Source organism: Phaethon lepturus, unplaced genomic scaffold, assembly GCF_000687285.1.
Source record: "Phaethon lepturus isolate BGI_N335 unplaced genomic scaffold, ASM68728v1 scaffold11126, whole genome shotgun sequence".
In the NCBI taxonomy this organism is placed as follows: Eukaryota; Metazoa; Chordata; class Aves; order Phaethontiformes; family Phaethontidae; genus Phaethon; species Phaethon lepturus.
In genome coordinates this window covers 1-20,011 of record NW_010544111.1, presented here as the reverse complement: position 1 = coordinate 20,011, position 20,011 = coordinate 1, and the positions used below count along the sequence as shown (strand labels likewise).

The following is a 20,011-nucleotide window of genomic DNA, read 5'->3' as shown; positions in this document are numbered from 1 at the left end:
AAAAAATTAGTATAGATATAACAAATGTCAAAAGTTCATATATGGATTAACAAATACAATTTAGAATAACATCATAGAAAATATGGCATAATTACACTTCTATGCTGATTTGTAACACATAAGTACCTTTAATTTCCTCTGATGAATTCCTTTTTCATCTCTTTGCAGTACCAATTTTCTTAATTCTTTGTTCTCCTTCTCTAATCGCTCAAGCATTCTTTGGTATTTGAGCTACAAAACAGTGGTACAAATATACTGTTGAAATTATGGAAATAGTACACTCAGATGAGCATTTTAGCTATGAAAAAATATATTATCCTTCAGGAAAGTCTTTCAAAAACATAGAAACCTTTGCAATCACTAGTTTACTAAAATACAAGGCCATCAAGAGAAGACTGTTAGAATTTTTTTTCAGCAACAAATCTTTGCTTCAAAAATTTTCATGTGACCACAATGTTCAAACTTGGGAATACGTAAATCAATCTTTCGGAATCTTAAGCATCATTTTCAAAGGAGCTACACATATGCAGTTAGACAGAAATTAGTGGGAACTGGCTGTTCAATCAAAAAGATCACAGGGCTTAAATGTGAATTTGCAAGCCTAGTTTAGACCCTTTCTTCAGTATACAACCTCAGTTCAAGAAACACCTGTACCAGCTCAGTCCTGTTTAGAAGGAGATTATGATAGTCCTCTGAAGAGGAGACATGAGTATAGTTTTGATACCTACTCTGAAAACTATTTTCTAGGCCATGGAAATATATTTGGCCTGAGTGTACTTTTAAGAACAAATCAAATTTCACGATGTTATAAATAAAGGTAAGTAATAAATGCTTTCAAAACTCGCAAAGTTGTTTTTTTTGTTTTTTTTTTTTTTTAAAGTTTTAACATATATAAAGATGTTACAACCCCCCATATCAAAATAATTTTTCTGAGCCAAAGAGCTGATCAACTTAGAAACCTATAGATACAACAAAAAATTGTACATTAACTTAAGAAAAGTAAGCAAGCAAACCAAGCAATGACTAATATGACTAATAGGCACCAACCCTGTAAAAAATTCTATCTTAAAAATAACTAGCTCTGCCTTGCTAATTAAGGAGATTAAAACTTTATTGGAATGAGATTTGGTGAAGTTTCCAAGTCAATTAATGAGACAGGAAGGAGTCTCACCTTACACCACATTTGCCCTGAAAAGCCCCGTTAAGGTAGAATATATGAAACCTTTACAACAAACTTATAAGTCAACACACATAGAAGGAAAAAGTGCTGCTGTCTAAACAAGAACAGTCATACAGCTGAAGAATCACAGTTCCTGCTCTGTAAGGACTGCCTAAGGGATGAAATACTTCTTTGTAAACCAGATCTGCAGCTTCACACTGTATTTTGCAACATTATGAAAGCTACCCCCCAGAAGGGATGGAAATGCTCCTCAGTTGAGCTCACGCAGGGAATTCTTAAATTAGCTATTGAATGGAAGACCAGATTTCAGAGAACATGAGAATGGTTTTATTTTTGTGACTTTGTTCTTAAATAATGAATGCTCCTATATGCTTGCATCTTTGACAGAAATTATTAGACTTATTACTATTTTAACCTTGTCAGGTTGTAAGTTTATATATGGGGAATAAAGTAACATGTATGCATTCACTATATACAGAAATTCATATTTAAGAAAGAGCTTTCCAAATGTCTGTTATTGAACTCCTAGGTCCTCTGAAGTTAGGTCACTTTTAAAGAGGCCAGTTCGAAAACCAGTGATCCTAAAGCTGATCTCTGCAGATCTCTTCCTTTTCTGCGAGCTAATGAATCAGGCTTCTCTTTAATGGAAGTAACATAGGAAATACAGAAAACAGGTTTTCACTTGCAAAGGCACATCTTCTCTAAGACCATATTAAATTGCAACTGAGCTAGAAGGAAGACATTCAGAAACTGGAAGTGGCTTGGGCTTTGAAGAAAAGTTTTTTAGAAATGTATATTAAGAAGTCCTACCAATAGCTGCCATTATTGTTCAAATTTTCACTTTTTTTTTTTTAAGGACATCACTCCGAACAGCACCATCCTCTTCAGTTTCTTAAAGAGGGCAGAGAAAAAGCTTTTAATCTGCTCATAGCAATTTTTATACCAAACAGTCCAATCATAGAAACAGCTTTAATTGAAAGTACTGCTTATAGCTTCACAGAACAGATTTTGATGAACACTGCATGGCTTATACACAACTCTAGCATTGTAACTGCAATTATTTTTCCTGACAGAAGAAACAAAAAAGATACTTTGGTTCTCCTGAATGCCACTGTACTATATAATCTGAATGTCTCACCCCACATATCGCATGTGATGTCTGTTTTTCCTCTTGGACCGCTGCTATTTGGTCAAATGCACTTAAAAGCTTCTTTTCTTTACTAGAAATGACATTTCCTAGATTAAGGGATTAAAATGTAACTCCTTAATAAACAAACTAATTTCCTTTCTGCAACAAATGTGCCATTTAAACATACAAGACATCACAAATACATTTACTAGCACCGAAATAATAAAAGAGAACTATAGAATGTCAGGAGTAAAGTTAGCATGCATAACAAGTAAAAACTGGAAGATCACCATAGTATTTAGGTAACATTCTTGGGATAACTTTATATTTCAGGAACATAGAGCATTGAAGGGAAGGAATTTATTTTGGGAAAGTATGATTACACATTTGCCTTACTCTGACACTCCCCTCTTCCATTCTGTCAGTCACTGTCAGAGAAATAACAGACTAGACTGACCTTTGGTCTCTGCCAACACAGTCAACTCTGTGTTGATAAACTCAAATGTTGAAAAAAAGCACTGCATTTTCCCCAAATATCTTATATTTTAGGTGTGCTTTTGTCTAGTAAATCCAACTTTGCTGCACATAAATCTCTACTTAAGACATCAGTAACTCGGAAAAGTTACCTGAGTGCGCAAAAGTTCTTCTTGAAGTTGATCAATCTTCTCTTTGTCAGAAACCTACAAAGAAAAATAATCATGTCCACTAACACGTTGTTTAGTTTATCCACTGCAAGTAACCAAATCACAAACGGAAAGCTTCATTCCACACAAGAACATTGACTTTACATGCATTTTAAAACAAGTAAAATTCTTCAATTAGCATTTGAGATTTAACGTTGATGGGAAGTTCCATCTGCAACAGGAGAGTCACATAAAAAAAAGGTCTAAATTCCAATACATGCAAATGCAAAAATTAACCCTTCATGACTTCATACTAGGAAAGTGGGCTTAGGGAAAAGCCAAACTCTATATGGTGCTCAGAGTTTTCTGGCCATTGCCCTAAATGTAATTTTAGTGCTCAATCTCTCAGGATCTTGTACATTCATTTCCTGAATTAGTATGAACTTAATGGGATACAATCACTAAAACATCTGCTTGCTACAGAAAATATTTTCAGGTGAGTTCAAGGGGATTCTTATTTCATATTTGTTTTTCAGAATTATAAGCCTAGATATCCATGCACAACTTCATAAACCCTAAGTTAGTCAGGACAGTCCTGAAGGGTTATTTTAGAATTATTTAAATTACATTGAAAACTAGAAAAATTAGGATATTATCATACAAAACATTTTGAAATTCAAGGCAAAAATGTAGTAAGATCAGGCAATTAGAGCCATTCTTTGTCAAATATTCTCTAAAATAGGTTAATTAAGATGTAATAAACGGTTGTTCAAAAGAATCCCTTTTTAATAACAAAAGGAAGACAAAAGCATAAATAGTGCAATACAAATTCATACGATGTAAATATTTACAAACAGCAAAATCTAATAGTGGATTCATGAAATACTAAGTTTAGAAAAAATTCTAATCTAAATTACTGAAAGAATGATATAGGTAAAAGCTTCAATATTTAAATAAAGGTCATGTAATAAAGCTCATGTGACATTTGCAACTCACGTTAGCTTCAGATCAGAAAGAGCGTATTATCTAACATGCAGAGGACAGATGTCATTTAGACACAAATCAATTTTGTTACTATAATTTCACACCTGTTGTTACAGATTAAACAAGAAAAATATCCAGTTATTCAGTGATGGACCTTATTTAGCTATTAAACCTGTAATACACAGGATCGTGCCTACACTTTATAGAAAGCAATCCAACCTGACACTTTCATCTCTATCCAATTGTTTTCTTATTCAAAAACAGCAAGGAGGAGGTGCTGTAAATTGACTTCCTTTTCGTTTCCGTTAATTAGTTCAATGACAGCAAAAGCGCATCAGAAACAGGGTTAGTTTCACACACAATTTGATGCGTGCAGCCACAGGGTGGTATATGTAAATAAACATTTACATATACACACACACTTTAAACACCTCAGAAACATTAAGAGGAAATAAAAATAGAAGGGCGAAGAGAATGGTGTGGAGAGTCAAAAGAAGCAAGAAAATAAAGGAAAGAAAACCAAAGTGTTTCCATGCGGTGCAGATTTTCAAAGCAGTTAACATTTTCCTGCCCTCGGCTCTTAAGCAACATGTTCCTGAAAGTACTTCTGGGGCCTCGATGCATCTCTGAAGTACACGCTTATACACAGATTATCTCTAAGCACATGAGCACTGTCTTTTATGTACAGTGTACTTATGTTAAACACAGTAAGCAAAATTATTGCACACACACGTTGCAAGATCTGAAGCAAAAAATTATCTAGCACTAGATGATTAATTCCAACAAGGACAAGTAGGTAAGTTATGTAAAAAATAACAAACAGCTCTAGAATGATGTATATGCGTCAGCACTTGGTTCAGGTGTGCTTTGAACACTTAGCTGCAGTTATTACATATAATATTTTGAACATGTAATTCATAATATTGCTAAAAATGTTTAAGGCACCAATAAAAGCTGAAATTATCATAACAATCTGAAGTACTAAGTCACATATGACTAACGTATGATCTATGATTTCTACTCACAAAAAAAAAATCTACTATTAAAATTATGTCTACATAGATACATCAGTGTTTGTTTAATCCAGTTCAGCATGATTTGTACATCAAGATGCCTCCTTCTGTCCCCACTGCCACCACAGAATTGAGAAAACTGTAGAGTCATTTTTAATCAAGGGTTCCTGCACACAAAGATGCAGATACCTGCTTACTAGGACTACCAGAAGCTCCTTACAGTTACTAACTTTGCACAGCAGTTGCTTTCCAGCAACCTTTGTCACGCATTGTATAAAATAAGTATGTGCCTCTGAAAATTCAGTACCTTTGAAGCCACAGTTATTGGTTTGTATATTCTCTATGCAGTCTATAAATAATTCCAAACTGGTCATCTACAGAACTACAATGATTTCCAATAATATAAATGAAAATACCAAGGCCCAGACAAAATGCATATAAGAAGCGGCCATGCACAGTGCAGTTATACACGACTAATCAATTATACTAATAAATATTTATCAAAAGGTTGAAAAAAAAAAATCAACAAGAAACAATTAAAATTTTGTTTTTAATACCCTCTCCTGACTGAGACAGTCCTTACCATTATTCAATTTACAACTGAACTAGATTTAATATTGATATTTAATATTGAGTAATTAAATTAAAATAGAAAATGTGCAAGTAAATTGAGCTACAGAACTTCCAAGAATCGACATGAAATCATCATGTTCTCTAGCGGACAGGCAAGCAAGACAAAGGAGTTAAAAAATAAACAAGGTTAGGTTATGCCCTGTCAAAAAGCACGCAATGACTTATTTCAGTGACAGTTACAATTACTTCTTCCAAAGGAGAAGTTGGTCAGATGATTGGAATCTTTGAATTATAGCCTCATAGCAAATTATTAAATAAAATAGTTTACCATCTCTTTCCATTTGTTTCAAGCAAAAAGATTAGTGTGGTAAACAAGACACGTGCCTAATGATAAGGAATGTATGCCAAACAGCACACCTGAATGCTAAATTAAAACTTTTTATATGCAAGGGCAGTTAGACTTTCAACACTCGAAACACAGAGTACCTGCCTTGGAAGTCAGGATAACATTTACAAAGATAATCCTTACAGCTATTTCACAGCTTGGGAATTGTAGAATTAGTTGCAAGAAAGTACCGACAAGGCAGAACTTCAATCACAAACAAATGTAGTATCAGGCTCATTTTTTTCCTGATTGTGTTTATTAGGCTGATACATTTTTATATATCAAACATTGTATTGCCTTTCCACTAATTTTTACATCTTCATATACTTTATATAAATTGTAAGCTACTACTCCATACTTCATCTCTCTCAATAAACTGTATACAATCTGACAGAGGCTGAACGAGTTCTCTTTATTAAGAGCAACTGAACAAATAGAGAATATTTAGACCACTGAAGACATCTTTATTCTTCTACTAAAATACACATCTAGAAGGAAATGAATGCAAGGACATTTGTAGGACACCTTTTGAGATAAAATAATCTCAAAGAATTGCATTTTCATTATATTTTGTTATACAATGCCTAGATTCATAACAGAGGACAGAATACATCAGTGTTATTTTAAATCCAGAAAGAATATTAACAAAATAAATTTGAAAAACAAAATGAGGGAAAATTGCCTTTCACCATTTTATTTAAATTAAAGGAAGATTAAGAGTTTAGAGGGACCAGGGATTGTAACTCTAAACCATAAAAAAAATAACAAGGCAAGAAAGTAAAATATTTCAAATGCAACTTCAGTTTCAGGGAACTAAGTGATTTACTCTGTTGACAGACTAAAAAGCATGACAATTGCAGCCATGCAACTATGTCTAAAAGTTTAATTAGCATTTGTTCCTCTTTCTGTGGGAGTTATCTTCAGATGTACAGAAGATTAAGTTCTGTATCCAGTGCTCAATTCCAAAGCTGTTGAAATATATGAGTAATCAGAAAAATTTTCTGAGGACACAGAAGCAGCCAACAATGCAATGTGGTTAAGAATTACAGGTTGTACACAGATTCAACAACGAAGACACCCCAATTTTGGAAGCGTTTCCAATTCATCTCAGCCATATAATAATGAATAAAATGATCAGAGCTAAAATTAAGTGATGTGCAGATATTCAACCACCACAGCGTATCAGTATAAACTGTGCTGTAAGAGGGAAAACAGACAAAGGAATACCTTTGATGAATACACAGTAGAGACTGTTATTAACAGCAGTATTTAATTGTCTGTGCAAAATTGTTTCTAAGGATCTGCTGTCATTTTCAGATTGGTAACAGTATAAAGCAGGACAAAATGTTCCCAGAGCTATATTGCCTGTAAATAGCTATAGTCTTACAAGATAGAGCTACAGTAAGCAAGCAACAGCAGAGAAAACCAACCCTGACACTTACTCACATACCTTCCTTAAATGCATTTTTAATGTATGAACTTTAAATTAGAGAGGCAGAGAACATACAATTTCAAAGTGACACAAAGTACTTGTTTGGCTTTTGACACCATGCTTTAAATGCAACTTGTTTAAACTGAAACAGTACTATACACCTGTAGCAAAGTTGGCTGAAATAATTATTTGGGCCCATGATTTAATTAGTTAGATTTTTCTAGTTCAAATGCAGAAGGCTGAAGTATTTGATTAGTGTGAATACAGTACAAATTGTCCCTTAAGCCATCACCTTTCGCTTCTGCTGGGAAGAGCCCATGTTATACTGGCCAGCGGCTCTGCGCGCTTCCTCTTCGTGCTGCTGGATTTGTTGTTGTAACAGAATGAGTTCACCAAGCAGGCCCTGCCATGAGTTTATAATAAAAAGGAGAGGAAAAATTTGGGGTGTAAGGAGAGCAGAAGTTAAACCAAAAGGGCATGACAAAGACAGATGAAAAACAGGTATGAATGGGTCAGTTCAAACAAAAGTGAAATTTCATTACCAAGATCTCTTGCTACTTAGCTGGAGTGGATAAAGCCAGCAAGACCATGCATTTTGCAAACCCAGGTAGAACAAAACAGTAAACATTTACCTATATTTTATAATTATATGCAACTTTAATTAAGCATCTCAATCTCAAAAAAAAAAAAAAAAAAAAAAATCAACCGACCTGGCTTTAAAACATTAATTTCAATTATTCACACCAGAAGTTCTTAAGTATCAGCAATTTTTCACAACTTAACCATGTGCATATTAAAAGAGAATGTTTTCGATATTTGGCACAAAGTTGTGCACAACAGCTAAGTGGCTCAACTTTGTCAGTAACATAAAAGTTCTCATTTTGTTCTTATTCTCAGCAACACTGACAGTTCATAGAAAGATGATTTTGGCTAATTAACTTTCAAACTAGGAGAACCAAACTAATTTTTAGAGAAAAAGAAAGGAAAAACTCCCTCTCCACTTCTGTAACATACTGCAGTTTAAATCCATGCTGTAATTATCCTTCCTGATCACTTCAAAATCCCTGCAACTTTATGCTTATTCCTTTACTTATTCAGCATTTCCACAAAGATTAGTTTTCTTCTCCTCTCCCTCCACACCAAATATGCTTGTAATAGTAAGCAGTCCTTCAAATTTGGTTTAGAAATACTATGCCAGCATCTACTGGAACTTTATGTACCATTTATTTCAGAGAATGTAGACAGACGTATTAATGAACTATTTAAATAAAGCTCTTTAAAAAAATATTACACCTTCTTCTATGAAAACATTCAGTGAAAAGAAAGGTTTCAAAATGCACTACAGGAATCAAAACAAATCCCAAAGTAGAACTTCGGTGTAAAAATTCAAGATATCTACCATGAAGTTATACATTTGTTGCACGAAATATACACACAGGCATGTACACATAAGGATAAACAACACAGGAGAGAATGGATAAAAGGAGAGACAATCAGATGACCAAATATAAACATTTGTTAAATAGTGATTTGTCTAACATTTCAAAAATAGAAAAATCTTCACATTATTTTACTGAATCATTTTAAGGTTTAATAAATTTCTACATTGCCAGGCTAGCAAATGCATTAGAACTGTGCCAAGGAATCAGGTGAAACAAAAGATTTCATTTCTATACAGCAGCAAGGAGGTACAGCCTCACAACTACACTTAATATTAGAGGAACAATAATAATGTTTTGTCATTTCATAAACAAGGAAACTCTCAGTATGACTGACACAGTCCTTTCAAAAATTATGCTATGGGTCAAGAAAATACAAGAAAAAACACTGAACAAAACCTGTCATGAAGGCCTTTTATCATTCAAACAGGCACTGTAACAAATGTTTGAAGCCACCAGATGCAACTGTTTATTGTGCAATTACTTTCTAAGACATGTGGTCCATGTGACTTTTACTCCACAATAAAGTATGAAAAGTCCTTTTCAACTACAGTTAATCCCATTTAATAAAATATTTAAGTAAGAAAATACAGTGATTTGAAAGGCTTCTCAATAATACTTTCTTCTTTGTACATATCAGCCAATAATCTTATTTCCTTTATTTTCTATTTCTTATTTTGTAATTTTGAATTAAATAAATAAATATCAAGAACCTTAAACAGCACAGAACTATACACACAATGCCCACACTGGTATGAACCAGGACACAAGCAAAAATGTTGGCATCTCTCTGTCATTGGACACGACCACTGTTTCCCCCCCCACCAAAAACCAATCATTCTAGTGTAAAACTGTATTTATTTTAAAGAATTTTATATAGAAAAATCAACATTGATCAATTAGCGGGACTCAAACCCCAATTTGTTCATAATCATTATATTATTATTTTCATTATCAAAGAAACAACTTAAAAGGGAATAACACTAGTTGACAAACGCAGTGGCACAAACCCTGCAAAGTCATCATGAGAATCTGTGTGCACAATAAATAAAATAAGTGTTGACATTGTTAATGCATATGCTTTTTAAAAAATACATTATTTTTATATTAAAAGTTTGTATGCTGTACTTCAGTTGAGTACGACTATCTCTCTAATTTAAAAGTTCCTCATGACTCAAGTATTTTTGTGTCCCATTTTCACCAGCAACCAAAGCCCTGTCTTTTTGCGTATCTCGACTCCTTCTGCTATTTCCCACTGATTTCAGTGTGACTGTTCATGAGAAAAGCTGAGCCACAGTAAGTCCTTGCAGGAAAAAATAATGAAATGCTGAGGGATGTACAGGGGTGAAATTGATGAGGAAGGTAAAGAGATCAACTTCTATGAATTTGAATAAATGTCACCATTTTATCCAGAGTATCTATAATACGAAACTGGGAATTGGGAATATAATGGAGCTATGAATAGAAACGAGAAAATTATGGAAACTTTGTTGCATAACTTGCAAGAAAAAGTGAAACAAATAAGAATGTTAAAAAAAAAACAGTCAAGCAATATTCCTTACTAAATCCTCCTTTTCACACTCCAGCAGTAGCTGTAGTGAAGAGCTGCAGCATTATTGTGCTGCTGCTTACACCAACGGAAGGTGACCCTTTGTTGGCTGAGTGAGGCAGTCTACGCACTGCCACATCCTCAACAGTGCATCAGGTTCTTCAAGGCATGGGAGTTTATCAACGTACCAAAGGCATGGGTAGGGCTGTGTGGTTGGTTTTGAAGTATTTATCTGGCTTCTACGCCCCAAATAGTACTTGAGTCCCATTTTTCACACCCACTTCATCACAGCTATAACCACTATGTATTTTCTTTAGAAATGGGGCTAAGCTTTGGAATTTGCTTGCTTTAAGAGGAAGATGAAACTCTTCAGGAGATTTTTTTGGAAACAGAAAATTATCTTGCACTATTGTCTAAGAAGGTAATGCTGCCATTTCAAGTGCAAGCCTGAACTAGTCCCATGCATAGAACATAATAAAATATTTTACTACACTATAGCTTTTATAACTATCTTCTTTCTCTGAGAACAAAATTTCTTACTTAATTCAAGTAGAAACAGATCTAAACTCCGCTTATTGAAATCACTTATCTGAACACTCCAGTAATTTTTATTTTGTTTTCTTTTGAAAAAGTTGTACCTTTTGTATTAAACGAGAGATTATGAGATAAATACCACATTAGCTGGCAAGAAGCAGTAGAGCCTGTTTTGGTGTTTGGGACCATGCTCACTCTCTCAAAGTTATCTTGTAAACTAGTTTCTCACTCATTCTACAACAAGTTTTTAGAGACCCGTCTGAAGACCATGCCCAATAATGGTACTACAGAACATTCTGCCAAATGAGGAATTCCTAGATCTTTACTAGTTACTTACTACTTTCATTCCACAGCGAAACAAAGAAAACCAGCTCATCAGCCATCAGACACATTGAATACCATGCTACAGCACTTCACACATCCATCCAATCATAATCCTTAAACTAGTATTGATTGTCAGTTGAAAGCATTGAATGAAAAAAGGCCATCTAACTCATTGTCTAGAAAATAATAATTTTGCTTGCCAATAAATCAAGTGATTATGTTATGTGAGCTATTCATATGTGCCTTGTTTGAAATATTATGACCAAAATTGATCATATAAATTAGCAAAATAACAGTTTAAGCCAAACAAATAGGCTATAACTGGAGTAACAAACATTAGTGCACAAGACTAAAATTTAAAAGTCATACTGGTTTAATATGGGCTGATTTTTTCTATACCACAGCCAAACTTTTGTTGGCAACATTAAAATGCAGTTGTCACTGCATCTGAAAAAACAGATTAAGTATTAGTGATATTACTGGCACTCAGTAAAAATCTCAGTTAATTTGGTTATCAAAGACAATAAATTAAGATGGCGATTTCCCCACAAATCAATAGTAAAGTATTTTTATGTTTTACACAGTGAAACCTGTGCTAAGCAATCACTCAAGAGACAGTAAAACATTATATTATAGACAGTTTACTGACAAAGGGAAAAGCAAAAGCTAAATCTTTTCCACATGTAGAAATCCATCACTGTTCCAACAGTAAGAACATAACTCTAAAAAGTGAGCTTTGTACAGGTTTCACTATGTGTTTCCATGCAGAACTCATGTAGAATAAATGTATACATGCCTGCATATACAAAAATATCTTTGATGTAAAAGCCCCAGTTTCTAAGTTCAGACACTAAGTTTTCAGTTGTAAAAAAAATAAATTAATAATTTACAAATTCCTGATATATATTTTAAACAGTGGAAGGAAAACAATAAGTATTTTTTAAATACACACAGGAAAAAGTAAAAGCTTTAAAGAATGAGGCACATTACAATTTAGGAATTTAACAGAAATAAGATCTACTATTCACAAAGGCAAAAAATTAAAACTTCACATTCTTTACTTCAAGGAAAAATGCTAAAACTTTTAGTTATTAAAATACAGTAACATTTTTTTCCAGAAGATAGTAACAAAAGTGTGATGTACACTTTCTAAATACAGAACGTAAAAAGACAGACTGCTTTAAGAAATAGAAGCTCTTTATTAAGGCAGAGATCCTTAAGTAGGAATCACAACTGTAAAAGTGTCAACAGAAATGAGGTTACAAGCAGAAATACTTGAAAAGAACTAGAAAAGCCTAAACCAAATTCAGTAAAAAGCTATAAGCTCAAGTGCCACTGAGAACATCCCCGGAAAAATGGATTTGCCATTTTGGACAAAAAAATACCTAAAATTACATTCTTATTACAAACCATGTTTCTTAAGAATGCAATTCCTAATAAAGGTTTATAACTGCCTTGTATTTTCCTTGCACCAACATGTTTATTATGATTGTACTGTGTGTATATTGAAAACAGCAGTGCATACTCAAGTAATTTTCAAGCTGCTTCAAATAAACATCTACAACTAGCTATTAAAGCACTTCTAAAATATTACCTGTTGTCAAGACATTTTTAGTTTTGCAAGACAGGAATTACCTTCTTGTACTGTTTGTCATTCTCATATCCCTGGTCAGTAGCTCTGAATGCTGTTTCTCCTGGCGAACCTAGGACATAATTACAGAAACTCATTATAACATGCAAGAGACACTTAAAAATTCTCAAACTACACCTAATATAAGATTAAAGTCTCAACGCCTATGAATTATTATTTCAACAATCTCTGAAGTTGCTATCAACCAAAAAAGGTTCACCATAAGAAACTGAAAAAGAAATTCAGTTTAAAACTCATCTATATCTTATATCTAGTTTGTTACTCAAATTTGTTATATTGTAAGGGAACAGTCAGCTTCAATTAGACTATTAAAGTTCTGAAACCTTTTAAAAATTATTTCTGATAGACATGAATGGGTAATACAAATTCCATTGGTATTATTGTAACAAGAAAAAAATTATATTCTTTCCTACTGTAATGACATAGGTTTTCAAAACAAGCTTCTGGAAAATGCCTGAAATAACAAGCATCTGCTAAGGACTCTGGAAGAGAAATATCAACTAGTCGTCTATTCATTCTCATGGGGGTGGATCCAAGCATTGTTAAAAATAATTGGAAAATATTTGTAATTCGATATGAAATTCCTGTAAATAGTTGTGTTCACACTGATAGTCACTCCTCTTCGTATAGCAGTGTTTTAAGAGTTTCCTTTAAAGAGGCAGGTTAAGGGCAGTAAAAAGGGCTTTTACACACCTAACAACAGAAGTAGATCAGAAGCTCCTATGACTTCACTAACCAAATTGTAACCTGTGAAAAATCAGCAGAAGAGGGGAAATAAAAATTATAAATACAAAACAGAATGCAAAGCAAAGATGAGGGATCTTTGTCTCATTTGGAGGACCACGCGACCATAAATGTCAACTATGCCCAAGTGAGTATGATAACAATCATAGGTGACATCTCACGATACCAGTCAATAACACCACAATTTTAAGCAGCCAAAATCTTTAACAGTGAAAATACATAGGAGACTACTACTTGCACTTTATTGAACTTCATCTCTACTTAGTTGCTCATTCAGTTTATAAGTAAACTAGTTCCACCATTAATGGTATTTTAAGAAAATGAAAATATGCTTCTTATGCACGCTGATACGGAAATATTTTCAAACACACTTAGAGCAATGACTATGACACCTCATAGATATAATCTTTCACAAATACAAATGTATGTAGCTTGATAATTATTAAGGTATTTAATAGGAAGATTCTTTCACTCTATTACAAGAATGACTGGGTGAAGTTTTGAGCTGTGATAAAGAGCAAGTCAGATATGATGATCAAATCAATCATTTTCTAGTTTTAAGAAGGCCACCAATCAGAAATGGCTTATTTACATCTCCCAAAACCTGAACACCACTAAGCCTGCTACTGTCTAGGCACACTGAATCGAAAAACCATCCCTCTGCTTTCTGTGAAGCATTTAGAACTTCTAACTACTCCTTTGAAACATAGTCCCTACCTAAGCTAAATCTTCAAGCAAGTCCTTCTGGAGCTATGTGCAGGTGAAAAATATCACTCAACCCAGAAGAATACCTTCATCACAAATCTCTTATTTCACATGCTTACAACATTAAGAGTCATCATTCTTAATAATACAACTTGTTTCTCCTGTAACAGTCATGGTACTGTTACTGTCCAATGCCACTCTCACCTTCTCCAAATTACAGCTGGACATGTCCAGTTTTTGACTCACTGAAGCAATCTGGCTTTCAATCTGTTTGTTTAGAGTTGTACAAAAATTCCAGTTTAATTCAATTTCACATTTTGATTCTCACTACTTGCTACTAGAATCCTTGCTTTTAAAAACGCATTACTTACCTGTGTCCATAACACTTTCAGACGAGATAGTCACTGAAAAGTCATACATTTTCAGGATCTGCTTTCTTTTAGTGTCTAAGGATGTATGTGTAACCTCATCTTGTAATAGTTTATGTTTTCAAAATTAAAACTAAGCTGAAAAATTGTTCTCACCAGGAGAAAAAAATCCTTTCAGCGACGTAAAGCTCTCTCCAATCTTGTCAAAGTCAGGCAGAATTTTGGCAAGGTCATCTGCATCAGGAAAGGCTTTGATAAGTTTTTCTAGGAAAACAGTACAACAGCTAATGAGTATTTTTTCTTTCCTATTATTTTCATGAACAAAAATGGCTTAGGCTATAAAAACTAGCAACTGTTTCAGGAGATGTTTTTCAATTTTTTTTAAAAAATAAAGGATTAAAAAATTTCTTTCCACATGCACCTCCCCCTGTTAGTGTTGAGAAAGATTATCAGATCTGAAAAACCAATTGCATTTTTGGACTTTGAACTTCCTGATAAGTTGGTTGCCTCGGTCCTTTCGAATACTCTAAAACTCATTGCTGCATCTCACCACATTTCATACGCTATTCTCTCATGTATTTTGTAGAGGATGTTTTAAAATTACACGACACTGCGTCTATGCCCACCTCTTGTACATTTAAAGATTATTTTTCAATTTCATAAATAAGACAATTTTGTAATCCTTTAAAAATAATTATTCGCTTTAGAGTACTATAAGAATGTAGTGTGCACTAGCAATAAAAACAAGAAAACATTTGCCTCAGTTATTCAATCTCTGCATTTATCTATGCAATGCACCTTATTACCCTGCATATGTAAGAAGTAACTCAGTGCTTGTTTTTTAGATATCTATCTTTCATCTGAAAATATGCCTACTGTAACCAGAAGGTTCAGGAGAAAAAAAAAAAAAAAAGAGTCTGTATTTTTCATTTTCTTTTTTCTGTATCTTCAAGATAATTTTGTAGATAGGTAGGTCCACTATTCTGCATTTTCAATTGGTCTTTTAATCATACATATCTTTAACTTATCTATTTATATTTTTTACTTGTAACTGTCATTCACACAGAAAGAAAGAACTTTTGTGCATCATACTGCAAAAACCTGTGTAAGTCCCCTTGATCACATTGCAAGTCTCCTTTCAATAATGGGATTACATAGCCGTATGAAAGGACCAAGAACATTCTCAAATGAAAGGATGAATTACAGAATATCAATGCTAAATGATGCTTAATTTCTTCCTACAGACACACTGATACAAACACCTTGGTAAGACGCACACCAAACTAACAGTAGAAGTTCACTCAAACTGCAGCTCTAAGATGTTACTGCATTGGGGAGAGGCACTGAGGACCTACGCCCTTATGTTTAAATTGTACATATGCTAGTCTTTAGATAGAGTAGCATTTTAACTTTTGTAATACCGAAGTCAATATGTTCATCAAGCTCCCAAATGAAGTCAGGAACAATCCACTTATACTCATCGAGATCTGGCATCATGTCCTTCCACTGATCATACGTCTAATATAAAAAGGAAAAAAAATATAGTAGAAACAGAAATACAAATGTATGAAGAGAAGCATGTAAGCAATCTATTGAAAAGTAATACCTACATATAAAACATACTAAACCACCATCTTTTAGATATGAATAATACTACTTGGCTCTCTTAAAATGTGTACTAGTTCTCTAAACAATCTGTTTTCCATTTTCACTCATCTTTATTGTCATCCTGTAATGATATCCTGTAATTTTGGTGGATATACCAGGAACTATTGTTCTGAAACATAACAACAACAAAGACAAAATGCATGAAATAGCTTCCACAGATAAATACCTTCTTAGCTGTATAACCACCACCTACAGCAGATCCTAATATAAGATAGCGAAGTTTGAGAAGCCTTGATGCTAGTCTAGCTAGCCAAAAGTTCCTGTGGGACTGGTATCCATATTTTACATCTAAAAGTTTTGTTTTACGCAGAGGAAGACGATTAAGAGAAGAGAACAGCTGAATGGATATCCTCAATGGAGGTCTCTGAAATTTTGAACTTGGGTAGTAGGGATGATGTATACTTCGGGAAACAAGATGCAAGTTTTGAAGTGGTGATTTTCTTTTTATTGCATAGCTGCTATTTGCTAGACTCCGGCAGATGACACTAAAAGAAAGAAATAAAAAGAGTAAGTAACAGATTTCCTCAACACACCACTAACTCAATAACCTCTTTAGAAGCAATTCACATTACATTTTAGCTGGTTACAGATGAATTAGAGCATCACTCTGAATGTACAATTTCCAGCTATCATTGCTATGGTACCAGGAAAATAAAAAGCTGTAAACAGTGTTAATGGGTATAGCATTTCTAGTGATTACAGAAAGAAAACCTTAAATACCATTTATGAAGTCTGTTATGAATTAAATTTAACTTCCACACTGGATTAAGGCAAGGAACATGTCTGTGGTAAAACACAGTTTGGGCAAACAGGAGCTAAGAGTCCACAGAGGACTATGATCCACTTGCAACATAAAAGAAAACTTGACAGTTTGGCCTATTTTGTTATTAAAAACAAACTTTTAGAGAACATTAAGTCTGTAGAGGATTTGCAAATTTCAAGAAACAATACACTGACAAAATCCCTCTGCTAAATACATTTGTCCTCTTGGCAATGTAGATTCTCCTTTAGAGTTGAAGCATGTACTTAATGACATCTTTCAGTTCCTTTCACTCTAATATTCTGCAGCTCTAGGATTACAGCATTATTGTTTTGTCTTAGGTCACGCGTAGACAAGAATACTTCTGGACATGGCTGCACCATGTTTGTTGAAGACTTCAATAAATTAATTCAGATTTATGCAAGATTGAAAATTTCAGTCTGAAAGATAAAACAGTGCTCAGCCATGAAAAGCAGATGTTAAGACACAGGACCCTCATCAATCCTGCCTATATTAAAGCACATGCATAGGTTGGAATAAAGCTCTTTGTACAACTTCAGTTACATTATCTGCATGCTTCAACATTTTGAGGTAGCTTTGCTAGTTTAGGGAAGAAACAACAACTTGGGAAAAAGCAATTTCTTCTGTAACTTTTTAGTCTCTCTATCATATCAGAATGGTTAATACTAAATCATTTACTGGATGCAAAGTAACTTCACTGGAGTGAAGTTGCAGTTCTTGAAATTAATGTTGTTCCTTGATTTTTTTTTTCCCCCAGAGTTTTCAACATTATCAAGTTTTCCCCCAGAGTTTTCAACATTGCTTTCAAAGGGGACAAATACAAAAGAAGATATATAGAAGTATAAAATACTATGGAGAAGGCAGATTATTCACCCTGTCACCCTAAATAATTTAAAATTAATGGATCCTAAAGAGAATAAGTGAATCTCATAAAATGGAAAATATTACAGCACTTTCTAATAATGTGCTCTATAGTCTATACAGTTTTTTGCATTGAGTTTTTCCAGGTGCTAGAGATGACATTGTCTATGACAGGCATAGTCTTAACGTCCAAAGAAATGGAAGACTTTGTTATAAAAGCACTTTTGACCCAGAAATTGAGCTTTTGGAAGATAGATTAAAAATCAGAATTATGTGAATTGAGACATTTTCCTCTCTTAAAAGACCAATTCTCCCGATGATCTATGTTTAGAAATTTCCTTTAGTGTAACAGAAAGCTTACAAAAAGGGAACTCCACCGACTGTTATGAAAGTCCTCTTTCATAAAAGTCACTATGATTTTGAAGAGTATCCTCTTGCTGCTATACTTCTTTAAACTATGCAGAAGGCTGTGCCTTTGCAATAACAAACTTGGTATCTAGAATGAGCATAACAAGCAGGAGCAGAATAATCCCTAAAGTAGTGACAAGTTTCTCCTCTCTGACACGGAATTACAAGAGGCTCAGAAACCAACCACAGATAGTACCAATACAAAAGCGGCTACGTGACAATAAAAAAAAAATTCCCTCCACACTAGAAATGTTTCAATTCCTGCTTTTGAACACAGTTTTTTAAACCAAGGTGCACTAAGCCTGTACAAAGCAAGCTTATGATGGAGACGTTATTTGTTTTGCAGTCACTGCCATTACACAGATATTTCATATTTGCAGAGACCAAGTGGTGGTAGTACATACTATGGCGGGCACTTCTCATTATTAATCTTAACCTAGGTTAGAAGCATTTTTAAATATCACATAATTTTCTTCTCTAAAATTGTTCTTTTAAAATACACTGTCTTCTATAGCATTCTTTCTGTATGATTAAACTGAAGAAAAATTTAGTTCCATTGAGTTCATGGCAAGAACTTGATCAACAATTGCCTTTTAAGAGCTATGGCATATTTCAAACCCTACCTGCTTTAATTGTACACATAAAATCTATTTCATTAAAAAAACCCATCATTCTACCAAATCTTACATTTTCTCCTTCCTTCTCTCCTCCCGCTGCTAAAAACTACTGAATGCTGACCAAAAAAAACACAACACCATAAGATCTTCACTGAGAAGTGCAGTTAGACTGAAGAGGGTGCCAAAACAATGCTATTAAATTAAGTATTTAATGAGTTTCAAATTTAAAGCCTCTGGAAAGCAATTTTTAACAATGATTAGCCTTCCAGATATGAGTAGCTCTGTCATTAGAACCTGCCTGATTACAGGCCTACAACCCAACTACTCATGCATTGCACTGACATTATAGATACCTTATAAAACAAGAGAGAGTGGCCTGTTACTACTGATAGCCAAGCATCCCACCTGAAGTCAGACCTAACATTTTACACCTATTGCTCCAGTTTAAGAGTTCAAAAAGTCCCCACCTCAGCTGGGTCAAATTTTCTATAAAGAAGGTTATATACACTTTGAATAGCTATAACTGCGAAGCAGTCTGCCAAATGTAGTCCAACAAAAAGCACTGTGGTATTTTCTTTCTCATTCAGCACCAGACAACACTTATTTTACTACTGCTGCTGCCAGTTTTGCGAGAAACATCGTGAGATTACAGGCCATTCAGTTTTACCGTTCCTGTCTGGCATCGTGTAGGAGAACGATGAAAAACAAGAGGAACGCAGGGAAGACGCTGGGGAGAGCCGCCGGGTGGGCACAAAGTAGCGGGATACCCAGGGCGGGAATGCGGGATACGGCAGCTCACTTCCACTTCGCACCCGCAGGTCCCAGGGGAGCCGGAGGATGCGGAATTTCCCCTCCTGGGAGCAGCAGCCTCACCCCAGCAGGCCTCAGGGACCACACCTGCGCCTTTCATACACAACCGCCCCCCACACCTCGCACCCCGACCCCGCTGTGCGGCTCCGGCCTCCCCCACGGGCACCCCCGTTCCCATGGGTCCCCGGGGCTTGCTGAGCCGCGACGGGTGTTACAACCGACACCGCGCCCGG

General features: G+C 34.6%; 1 protein-coding gene across 1 annotated transcript in view; it reads right to left on the bottom strand.

The window, feature by feature from the left end:
- Positions 1-16,728, bottom strand: part of OPA1 (optic atrophy 1 (autosomal dominant)) — a 53,469-nt gene extending 36,741 nt beyond the window's left edge. Inside the window, exons 1-7 of the mRNA XM_010288565.1 lie at positions 16,468-16,728; positions 16,055-16,151; positions 13,510-13,563; positions 12,801-12,868; positions 7,612-7,722; positions 2,936-2,989; positions 127-231 (exon numbers count right to left, since the gene is read on the bottom strand). Coding sequence (XP_010286867.1) covers positions 127-231; positions 2,936-2,989; positions 7,612-7,722; positions 12,801-12,868; positions 13,510-13,563; positions 16,055-16,130 — 468 coding nt within the window. The 5' untranslated portion in view covers positions 16,131-16,151; positions 16,468-16,728. The remainder of the gene's footprint in view (positions 1-126; positions 232-2,935; positions 2,990-7,611; positions 7,723-12,800; positions 12,869-13,509; positions 13,564-16,054; positions 16,152-16,467) is intronic.
- Positions 16,729-20,011: the final 3,283 nt, after the last annotated feature.